Source organism: Podarcis vaucheri, assembly GCF_965113315.1.
Source record: "Podarcis vaucheri genome assembly, chromosome: 7".
NCBI classification, from domain to species: Eukaryota; Metazoa; Chordata; class Lepidosauria; order Squamata; family Lacertidae; genus Podarcis; species Podarcis vaucheri.
The window spans coordinates 79,473,083-79,484,800 of NC_138765.1; the positions used below are offsets into that span (position 1 = coordinate 79,473,083).

Below are 11,718 nucleotides of genomic sequence, written 5' to 3' on the forward strand. Positions count from 1 at the left end.
AAATATCAAAAATGTTAAAATACACTGCAATCATGAGAATAGGGTGGGCCAGGTTAAAGAGGTGTATCAATGCATCAAATGTGTTCTTAAATATTTTAAATTTTGATGTTACTAATGTAAATTTTTTTATTGCAATTAAAATTTTGTTAGGTGTGTTGATAATAATGTATTTCTAACTCCTAATATTTGTGGTGGTGGTGGTTACTTACTACCTTATTTTATAGGTTACTATTTTATAATAATAATTTATAGGTTACTATTTTACAACAACAACAACAAATTTTATATACCCTGCCCATCTGTCTGGATTTCTTTTACTTTTTAAAAGAGTAACCCACCCCATCTGTACATCCCAGGGTGGGATTCATAACATCATAGAATGGTTGAGTTGGAAGGGACCACTAGGGTCATCTAGCCCCACCCCCTGCAGTGCAGAAATCTTTTGCCCCGTGTGATGCTCGAACCCATGGCCCTGAAATGAAGAGTCTTATTCTCTACTAACAGAGCTATCCTAGGCTTATAAGCAATAAAATATACAATTCAACACTAAAATGCACAACTTGAAACAAATAAAGGTCCATTTCCTCTAATGATCTCAAAGTATTCTACATGCTTCAGGTTACAGGAAAGGAGAACTTTCTGAAAGTAAGAGCTATGGACTTCCTTGGAAGGTGGTAGACTCCTTCATTGAGATTTTTAAGCAGAGGTTGGATGGCCATCTGTCAAGGCTGCTTTAGTCAAGATTTCTGCATTGCAAGGGGTTGGACTAGATGACCCTTAGGATCCCTTCCAATTCGACAATTCTGTGATTCCAGAAATAACATTTCTAGGGATATTCATCCTTGTTTTCTAACATTATTTGAAAGGGGAAGCACATTCTGGGTTCTACCATTAGACAGAGGAGTAAGGGCCAATGAAAGATTGTGTATTCTGTACTTTAGAGAAAACGTATGAGGTCATTCTGGCCCCCAGCCATCGGCTGGAGACATAATAATTACAGAGAGCTCCCCTCTCCCTGGCAGGAGGAACTCTTCTCCAACTAGCACTTGCCTTGGGACTGCTGAAGTGAGAGAAAGTGCTGTCTGACTTAATGCTACCAGCCAGAACATCAGAGGCCACAAGGTCTCTTAAACTAGATATAAATGCTTGTACCACTTGCTATTTTCCTTTGGCTTTGCTTAGCTCATTTCCATACATTTCTCTTGTTTGTTTTTAATTTTATTTACATTTGTAAGATGAGGTCAGGACCTGAAGATTACTGATTGATATGAACTGATTTTGGATATAGTTTTCATCTGAAAAGCAGAATAAAATAAGAGTTTGCTGACTCTCATCCATTAATTTCAGTTTGTCTACTCTGAGTAAGACTTTGGTAGCTATAACCCTTAATATGTATAAGAACACGGGAAGCTCTCCAACACTAGTCCAGACTATTTGTAAATCTAGCTCAATATTATCTACTTTGAGTGATAGTGACTCTCTAGTCTTTCAGGTAGAGGTCTATTACATAACCTAATACCATGTTGTTATGGCTGGAGATTCTACAGATTGACCTGAGACCTGCTTGTGAAGCATGTGCTCTACCATAGAACTATGATAATTGTTTATCTGTACTGCTTAATTAGGGAAATGGAGGGACAACTGTTTTTACTTCAGAGTGCCATACATATCGTAAACCACTTCTACAGTAACTTGTTACTACCAACGATTACAGTTTTAAAAAACTAGATATTACTTGCTTTTCTCTTTTTTTATTCTTTAGCAACACCACGGCAGAAATGTCAGAATACATTCGGGTTACTGAAGATGAAAATGAGGAACCCATTGAGATTCCTTCAGAGGATGATGGGACTGTCTTGCTCTCCACAGTTACTGCTCAGTTTCCAGGAGCATGTGGTCTGCGTTACAGGAACCCCGTGTCTCAGTGTATGAGAGGGGTCCGATTAGTGGAAGGAATTCTGCATGCACCAGATAATGGCTGGGGAAATCTGGTGTATGTTGTTAACTATCCCAAAGGTGTGTGCTTTGTTTGTATGTGCTATTTTTTGCTTTTAAAAAAGAAAGAATCTTGGATGATTTTTGAAAATGAAAACCTATATATGGATAATTTATTTTCTTTTAGTTTGCCCTAGAATTCTAAATCCCTATAAGTTGCTCAAATTGTTAGGCAATTGGGCAACTTTTATTTTTTATACCCCACATTGATCAACTAGATTATTATTTTTTCTTGTGAACTGCCCTGAGATCTTTAGATGAAGGCCAGTATATAAATATAATAATAATAATAATTAAAAAAATAGTAGTATACCTTTTATTATTTTAGATACAAGTTACCAGTGGCAGCAGTTTTAAAGGTGAAAAGGATTAAAATAAGACTTTCCCCAAAATACAAGTGGGAGCAATTGGTGTATTTATAGCAAATACATTTTAAGGCTGGAATCCTAAACACGGTTACTAGGGAATTAGCCTCATTGAACACAGTTGTACTTCTGAGTACATGCATTTTAAGGGAAACCTTTTAAAAGCCCTGCATTGAACATTAATGAGTTGGCTTCTGAGTAAATTTAGGATTGGGCTGCATGTAGCTCTAGAATGATCTGCTCCACTAAAATGTTTCATTGCAACTAATGGGATTATTTGTTTAGTTATTTTTAAAAGTGCTGACTGTTTGATGGACACATCTATCTTTAGACAACAAGAGGAAAATGGATGAGGCAGATGCCTCATCAGCTGTTAAGGTGAAAAGAGCAGTACAGAAAACATCAGATTTGATAGTTCTGGGTCTTCCGTGGAAAACAACTGAGCAAGACCTGAAGGAGTACTTCAGCACATTCGGAGAAGTTCTTATGGTGCAGGTATCTAGCTTTCTTTTCGATAAACAGTTATGTCCCTGGACTTTAGGGTAACTGTTGTACTCCCTATCATGAATGCTGTGTTGTCCCTAAGTAAAACAACTGGCCATTGCTTCTGGTTATGGAGAGGAGGAAGAGAACTCAGTCTGTTCCTTCTGTTTGCATTTAGGCTGGCAACAGGAGTAACTACCCTTGCATGAGCCACAATTAGTTAAACCATAGAAGTGCTACTAGATATTGCTTGACCAACTGCAAAAATGGTGAAGTTAGTGATTTCCTATTTTTTCCCCTTACAACTTGCCACCCTGCCTAAGTTCTCTGAAGCGCTTCCCACTGGACTGCCTAATTCAAATACCGTATTTTTCGCCCTATAGGACGCACCTAGTTTTTTTTGGGGGGGTAAATAAAGGGGAAAAAATTATTCCCCCCCCCCCCGGGCTGGGGTGGGGAAAGCCCGAGCTTCCCCCAACGCCAGCCCCCAGAACGGGAGCCAGAGCGATGCCGAAGCTGAGCACAGCTTCGGCATCGCTCCGGGGGGTTGCACGGAGCTGCGCCAAGCCTGGGAGCGCAGGCAGCTCTGCGCAACCTTCGGGAGCCCGGCGCAGCTTCGCGCTGGGCTCCGGGGGGGGGGGTTGCGTGGAGCTGCACCGAGCCCGGGAGCGCAGACAGCTCTGCGAAGCCTAGGGCTGTGCAGAACTTTCTGAAGCCTGGAGAGGGAGAGGGGTCGGTGCGCACCGACCCCTATCGCTCACCAGGCTTCAGCAAAAGCCTGTATTCGCCCCATAGGACGCACACACATTTCCCCTTCATTTTTGGAGGGGGAAAAGTGCGTCCTATAGTGCGAAAAATACGGTATATTAAGCTGCTGTACATTTATTTACTTTCGAATACTTATATAAGGGGCGTGGGTGGCGCTGTGGGTTAAACCACAGAGCCTAGGACTTGCTGATCAGAAAGTCGGCGGTTCGAATCCCTGCAATGGGGTGAGCTGCTCCTGCCAACCTAGCAGTTTGAAACATGTCAAAGTGCAAGTAGATAAATAGGTACCCCTCCAGTGGGAAGGTAAACGGCTTTTCCATGTGCTGCTCTGGTTTGTCAGAAGCGGCTTAGTCATGCTGGCCACATGACCTGGAAGCTGTCTGCAAACAAACGCCGGCTCCCTCGGCCTATAGAGTGAGATGAGCGCCGTAACCCCAGAGTCGGTCACGACTGGACCTAATGGTCAGAGGTCCCTTTACCTTACTTATATACCACTTTATAGTGCTGAGAGGTTCTCAAAATGACTTTCAAAAGAATGTCACAATAAAAATTGTATCCCAACCTGGTATCGAGAACAGAAATTTCTTTTTGGTAACAGAATTGTTGAGGTGCCATTTCCTATCCTCAGACATCTGATTTCCTTTGTGTTGTCCTCTGAGGCAAGCCAGTGGTACTGAGCAGCTATATGTGTTTCAGAATTTGGCTCAATTCCTGGTTTTAGTCTGTTTTGGTATTGAGTTTTGTCAGTTGAATTCAGTGTGGTAAAAATGAATAGTTGTGACATTTTTCATGCTGGTAGCTGGACTTGTTCATCTAAATCTGAGTCATGTGTTTGTGTGTGAACCTTGAAAGTTAAATGGCATATGCCATGAATTTAACCTTTCTGCTTGAATGGAAACTTGCACACACTGATTTAACTTTTTGATTGTCAAAATAACATTATTTGAAGCTTTTTTATACCCTGTACTTCTGCCAGAGAAGCTCAGAGCAGCTTACATAAGATTTGTAGCAAACAAGCCAGTTCTTTCCCTCAGGCTTACAGTATAAAATGCATGACTCAAGCTAACAATGAATGAGGAAGGAAGAGGCAAACAAGCCAATTTGGACACCACTTCTTAAAGTTACAAAGCTCATATAATGATCAGCTTGAATGGAAACAGTCCAGAAAGAGCCAAACTGAGCTGGTTTCTCAGTAGAGCTGATGGAGTGGCCCCTCCTCCATTGTCTGCCTCAGCTGCAGCCAGATAGAATGATGGTTGAGGAGGGACAGAGAAGCCTGATTTCTATGCTATAGCTGTTAGCAAGGGAAGATGATTAAAGCAAGGTGAAATATTCTGAACTTTTTTTGCACTACATTTTGAAATTCAATCTATAACATAGCTGAATAGAAGTAGTACATAAATGCCAGCACATTGTGATTGTTGTACTAGCCATGTCATCTCTTCTCTTAACTCCAGGTTAAGAAGGACATCAAAACTGGCCACTCAAAAGGGTTTGGTTTTGTAAGATTCACTGACTATGAAACCCAGGTGAAAGTCATGTCTCAGCGCCACATGATAGATGGAAGATGGTGCGACTGCAAACTTCCAAATTCTAAGGTACTTAATGTAACTTGTTCTAGGCTTTGTAAGTATGTAAAGCCAAACTTGTCAAGAATGAGCCCCAAATAACATATAAAATGAGATTCTCTTTAGTTCTAAATACATTGGCTGGGGTTCAAAAAACTGCATAAGCATCATCCCTCCATGCCACAAAGCAGATCACTTTTGAAACTGATGGCACTTTTCAAAATCGGTTAAAGAGGAACAGCAAACAAGTCCCTTTGATCACAACTGAAATAGTTCTTTGGGTTCTGGCTATTCACTCACTGTTCCATATAGAACAGGGCTTAGGAACCTTTTTCAGACCACCTGAACAACCTTTCAGGGAAGAAGAAGAAGAGTTTGGATTTGATATCCCGCCTTTCACTCCCTTTAAGGAGTCTCAAAGTGGCTAACATTCTCCTTTCCCTTCCTCCGCCACAACAAACACTCTGTGAGGTGAGTGGGGCTGAGAGACTTCAAGGAAGTGTGACTGGCCCAAGGTCACCCAGCAGCTGCAGGTGGAGGAGCGGAGACGCGAACCCGGTTCCCCAGATTAGGAGTCTACCGCTCTTAACCACTACACCACACTGGGGCCGTATGCTTGTGGTAGGATGGGTTGGTGGCAAATGCAGCCTGAGTATTGCGGTGTTGCCTTTATCAATGGGCTAGTTTCTACACATCCCACAGAGCCTTGTGTATTCCAGGCAAGCAAAAAGCATTATCAGAGTTCAAGCGCACATTTCAGCCAGGTAAAAATGCTCAGTTTTGGGTGCAAAGCAAGGCTGATGAAGGATATGGGCTGCCAGGTACGAGTATGGCATGGTGAAATCTCCAGGACCAAGTAGAGGGGCTTGGAGGATCACATTTGATCCCCAAGCCTGGGGTTCCCCACTTCTGAAAAAGAACTTCAAGGAACTGTTCTTACTATTGCAGCCAGCATGTCATGTTAATTTCTTGCAGCGTTTGTCTAGGAGTGCAGATGAAACAAGAAATGGTTGTGCTTCCTTGTTTGCTAGTCTGTTTCTAATCCTATGTTACTATACATTTGAGCATCAAAAGATACAGTTACAGAATCTAGAATGGGTTTCATGGTTAGTTTCTATCTGTTTAGCTGGAAAATCTGTCGGCTCTTGTGGCATGTACAACTGTATCGGTATATTGGTTATTACAATAGCTAGGCAAAAACATTTGTATTAATTGAAATCTTTTGTTCTGCATTGACACCAGCAAAGTCCAGATGAACCTTTGCGTAGCAGGAAGGTGTTTGTTGGGCGTTGCACCGACGACATGACTGCAGATGAGCTCCGTCAGTTTTTTTCCCAGTATGGAGAAGTGGTTGATGTCTTCATCCCCAAACCCTTCAGAGCTTTTGCTTTTGTTACGTTTGCTGATGATCAGGTATTCATTCAGGGCCCTGCTTTTTTGCTGATGTGTGGGCAAACTTGTTCTTAATCATTGTTCATTAAGTTTCTGTTTACTTATTGTGTATAAAAACTTAAGTGCAGCAGGCTTATGAGTGTTAAGACAGACTAATTGTTTTTCTATTGAATGGCCATCTTTCATAAATATTTTAGCTGAGATTCCTGCATTGTGGGGGGTTGGACTAGATGAGCCTTTCCAACTTACAGTTCTATGATTCTATTAATAGCATTCATATTGGGTGCATATCACATTCACTCTTAAGTTGGAAATTTGGAAAGCTTGACCCTGGAGGTACCCCTGTTCACTGACTTGCTTAACAGATGTAGCTGAATACTTGTCCAGCTTGTCAGTGTTCAGTTGCAGAGCTAGACACAAGGCAAGCCTTGTCCACTGGAATTAGTAGCCTCTAAACTTATTAGTTTAATTGTCTAAGCATACATATTACGCATTTGTAGCACACCAACTGATTGAAAGGAGACTGAGGGGTGAAGAGGAAAAAACTCCTAGTTTCAGAACCTTTTCAGCTTGTCTCTGAGAAGCAGTATGTTCTTGCCACAGACCACCTGTTGAGTCACTGTTTACAAGTCTGTGCAAAGTAATCTTACTGAACAGTAAACTGTATAAATTGTCATTGATATAACGATAGCATATTTGTCTCAGAAATCTTAAATGAAGGTGATGTGAGCAAATGTGCTGCTTCTTCCCTTGACTGTTCATATTGAGCAGAAACAGTAAAGAGGTCCAGTGCACTTAAAATGGAATGTTCTCATTCTACAGCGTCATTCTATAAGAGGACTGAATTTTCCATTGCAATGAGGGGACCAATATTACTTTTGAAGTAGTGCCGTGTACATATCCTAAGTACTTTATTACTGTCATAGACCAGCATAAACATAAAATTAAGCCCTATAGTTCTGTATGTTACTTCGGCTTAAAGTTGCTTGCTTGTGCGTGATTTTTGTTTTCAAAGTTACTCAGTCTGTATACCTTATTTCTTATAGGTTGCCCAGTCCCTTTGTGGCGAGGACTTGATCATAAAAGGAATCAGCGTCCATATATCCAATGCTGAACCTAAGCATAATAGCAGTAGACAACTAGAAAGAGGTGGAAGATTTGGTGGTAATCCAGGAGGCTTTGGGAATCAGGGTGGATTTCCTAACCGGGGGGGAGGTGGTGGAGGTGGAGGGTTGGGAAACAACCAGGGCAGTAACATGGGTGGTGGGATGAACTTTGGAGCCTTTAGTATCAACCCAGCCATGATGGCAGCAGCTCAGGCAGCGCTCCAAAGCAGTTGGGGGATGATGGGCATGCTAGCTAGCCAGCAAAACCAGTCTGGGCCATCGGGGAACAACCAGCCACAAGGCAACATGCAGAGGGAGCAGAGCCAGGGCTTCAGTTCAGGGAGTAATTCTTACGGAGGCTCTAACTCGGGTGCAGCAATAGGGTGGGGCTCATCAAATACAGGCTCTAGCAGTGGTTTTAATGGCGGTTTTGGCTCAAGCATGGAATCCAAATCATCTGGCTGGGGAATGTAGGCAACCTAATAACTGACTCTGTGGTGGGAAATCAGATTTTTTTTTTCTAGAGCTCCTGGTAAGTATATTATAAGATGCATATACTGAAACAAAACTAAACAAAAAAAATAATCCAAATTTGTTCAGCGTGTAGTATATTTCAACAATATTTTTGACAAATTTTTCTTTTCTAATGGGGAATAAAAGGAAGATTAAATGGAGTTTTATAGGTTTTGTTACAATGAGTTGGAATACATGAGTTGGGATATTGAGTGGTTTGAAAGTGAACTGCTGTTCGCCTGACTGGTAAACAGACGCTCTGCAATTTGATAGGAAATCGTAAAAATTTGATTCCTCATTTCCTAGTCAGCTGAGATCTTTGCATGTTTCAAAAATGGAAGCCATTTTTCAGAAACAGCATCCTTTCCTTGTTAGTTTTTTTTTCTTTAAAAATTTAATTTGATCCCCCGCCATAAGAATTTTTCTCTCTCTTTCTCTCCCTCCCCCTCCCCCAAATGTCCTGTGTGGAGAATGCAATGTTGGTGTCGGCTTTTTTTCCTTTTAACACTGTCTCCCCTCCTCATACTAAAGTACGGTATGAAGACCTCATTTAATCCTTGCAGTTCATCTCATTTCAAATGTGTATGGAAGAAGCACTTCATTGAAAGCAGTGCAGTTAAAAAAACCCTGCCTTAGGAATACTCCTGTCTCCATGCTTTCCTCATCCAAGACTCCTTCATCACACTGCACATGCTACGTCTTAAGACGGTGGGTGTTCCATTTTTATCCGCTACTCTTTTTATTTCATGGAGTCGTATTCAACGCTATGAACGCAAGGCTGTGAGATGGAACCAGAAGGCTTGTTTGAACTTTTGAAAAACCTTGTGTGGGATTGGATTGGATTGGTGGTGCCGAGGCATGTGAGGGCTTGGTATGTGCGAGAAAAAGGAGGAGGCGCATGCAAGAGAGAGACCTGGTGGTGCATTTTGGGATTTTTTAAAAAATAAAAACAAAAATTCTTGGCACGATGTCCCTCGATCCTGTGGCTTTGGTGAGAGTGTGCGGAGAGAGCATTGGGAGCGGACGTACGAGTGTTTTTCTTGCATTCAGAAGGACATCGTGATCTGGAAGAACTTAAGTGGGGGGGCTTTTTACTTAGTTAACCGATTAGTTGGATGTGTTAAGTGAAATGAATATCTGTATATATATTTTTTCTCCTTTATGTCAACTCTGCTGTGAATGCTGTATGGTGTGTGTTCCTTTCTGTTTAATGATCCTGTAAGTGTGGTAACGTGAACTGAAGGTGGGGCTTTTGATGGGAACATCCAGCTTGTGGTGTGCTTTGTGGGTCTTTTTTTTTGGTTTTTTTTTTGTAGCAGAGCTCACTTCCGAGCTTGGGGGTTCCCTTATGGGTGGAAGATTTTTTCTGTCTGTAAGATATCCATATGAATGCTGTTTGCTGCAGTTCTGTGTTTGGATGCTTTTTATAAGATTTGTCAATGTAGGACATTCTTAAATAAAACTGATTTAAGTAATATGTGTGTGTGTTTGACAGCCCCCAAATGCAAAGAGTTCATAGCAGTTAACTTTGTTTTTTTATATCTTATGTTGGGATAAAACTGTTGTAAAAATTTATTTGCTGTTTTAAGTTTGCTGTTCCATCAATGTAGTTGAACCCTGTAGCTCCACTCAAGTCCCATCTGCGTAGCTTTTTGTGATGATACACATCTGAAATCCGGTTCTGCCAAATGAGGTATCCCATCCCTGATGAGCAGTTCCCTTTAGAAGACTGAGTGTTGGAGACAAGAGCCAAAACTCTCAGCATACCTGTGAGGCTCCAGTGTATTCTGTTTTATGTGACTGAATTGGTGGGCTACGGTATTAAGTCCTCAGTTGGTTTCACCGTAAAGGACATCCACTTAACCATGTGTTAGTAGAAGTGTTAGGTTTTCCTGTGTAAATGAGCAGAATCGACAAGGTTGTCGACTCAGTAGTCCTAAAAACTTGTTAAATTTGTTAAATCACGAGGGTCATTCCATTACTTAATTTAAATTTTACAGCTTCCATTTTGCAGACTCTGGAAAACTGGTATAGTGCTGTTTCATTGTGAATTTTCCCCAAACCCTGAAAAGTTAGCTTCCATTTTCCCTTCAATCTGCAGTTTATATTCTTTCTTTTTAAAAGACTGATATGGACACTTAAAACGTGTTGTTGGGTGTTCATACTGGCATTGCTGTTTAATGCTAAAATCCACACATACTCCAGCACCTGCCTCTCATTGTAAAACAAATCTGACTATTCCAGAGAACAGATATTCTTGAATAAATTGCTTAACCTTTTCTGCACCTAAGTCACATCCATTGCCAAACTCTGTACCATCTGAATTTTGCATTTTAGCACTTGCACTAATACCAGCTACTGCTGCTGAGTAACACTTAATATGGTATTCTCGGACCTCCAAAGGCTAAACTGTGTCATCTCGGGAAGGATCATAAGGGTAAGTTTAATACATCGCTGGCATGGTTTAAATTATTTTTAACTTGTTTTTTTTTAAAAAAAGTTTAGGGCCAAGGGGGAACACATGCTGTGATATTTTAATCCCAGTAGATCACTAAGGGTTCTTCTCTCCCCTCCCTCAGATACCTAAGTGTATTAAGAAATGTTTTCAAACATTATTCATATCTTTAATTTTTATTTCCACCAGTGTGTTAAAGCAAGTTAATAAAAGGTATTCTCATAACTTGAGTGTCGAGTCTTGTTTTGCTTTAACTTTCAATAGACTTGCATCTATTATGCTAATGTGATTTAAAGTGTCAAATAAGGAGCACAGTCAGTTTAACACTGCTAGAAGGATTATCTTGCTAATGAGCTTCATTTAGTAATAAACAGCATAGTAATTTAACAAAAGGCCCTATGTGAGCAAATGTGTTTCTGTGTTTCGGTTACCCACTGAGCATCTCTTAATTACTGAGGCGATGCTACTCAAATAGATGTAGTGTTGACAATTTCCTCTTGCAGTCCAAATTTGTGTGGGTGTGAATTGAGTCTTGGAGTGCTTTGGTCTCAGCAGTTGCAAATGTAATGTTGCAGCTGATTAAACAGCACCTCTGGGGGTCTTGTCCTATTCCTCTGAGCTGTATGTATCTGTTTTGGCTGTCAGTACACCCTGCTTATAAGAACAGAATAGTTTCTGAAATCTCTTCTCAGTAGTAGGGCACAGGGGAGTTCCATGGGTGCTACAAGCTTTGTCAGAGTTTGCATAATTTTGGGGCGCTTACTAGATGTAGATTGACAAAACAGAAAATGAAGCCCTTGAACTTAACTAGCTGGTGATTAAGATTGGGCTCTTTAATCTGTTCCGGAAGGAAGTTTAATACCATTAGGACCAATCCCTGCAGTTTGGACAGTGAGTGGAGGAATTTGTAGAAGGCAATATTGTCAGTGGCAATGGAAGTGGTAAAAAAGCAACAGCTTATAATCTTGGAGCATGTCACTAAGAGATACTAAGTAACTTTAGGGACTGGATTCTTTTACCACCTCTATGAACCATCTGGTTGTGATGATCAACATATTACATCTCTTATAACT

At 40.9% G+C, this 11,718-nt stretch overlaps 1 protein-coding gene across 11 annotated transcripts in view; it reads left to right on the forward strand.

Annotated features, from left to right (window-relative positions):
* TARDBP (TAR DNA binding protein) overlaps window positions 1-11,718 on the forward strand; it is a 42,176-nt gene that overhangs the window by 849 nt on the left and 29,609 nt on the right. For 3 of the 11 annotated variants that reach the window (XR_014221501.1, XM_082230279.1, XM_082230280.1), the window contains exons 2-6: window positions 1,763-2,016; window positions 2,692-2,855; window positions 5,069-5,209; window positions 6,422-6,592; window positions 7,618-7,720. Coding sequence is in view for 7 of the 11 variants with exons in the window: in XM_082230279.1 (XP_082086405.1) it covers window positions 1,779-2,016; window positions 2,692-2,855; window positions 5,069-5,209; window positions 6,422-6,592; window positions 7,618-7,720 (817 nt within the window). In the remaining 4 variants the exon portion in view is untranslated. Of the gene's footprint in view, window positions 1-1,762; window positions 2,017-2,691; window positions 2,856-5,068; window positions 5,210-6,421; window positions 6,593-7,617; window positions 9,666-10,527; window positions 10,871-11,718 lie in introns of those variants that run through there. The other 8 variants (XR_014221499.1, XR_014221502.1, XM_082230281.1 and 5 more) reach the window with 8 other exon arrangements.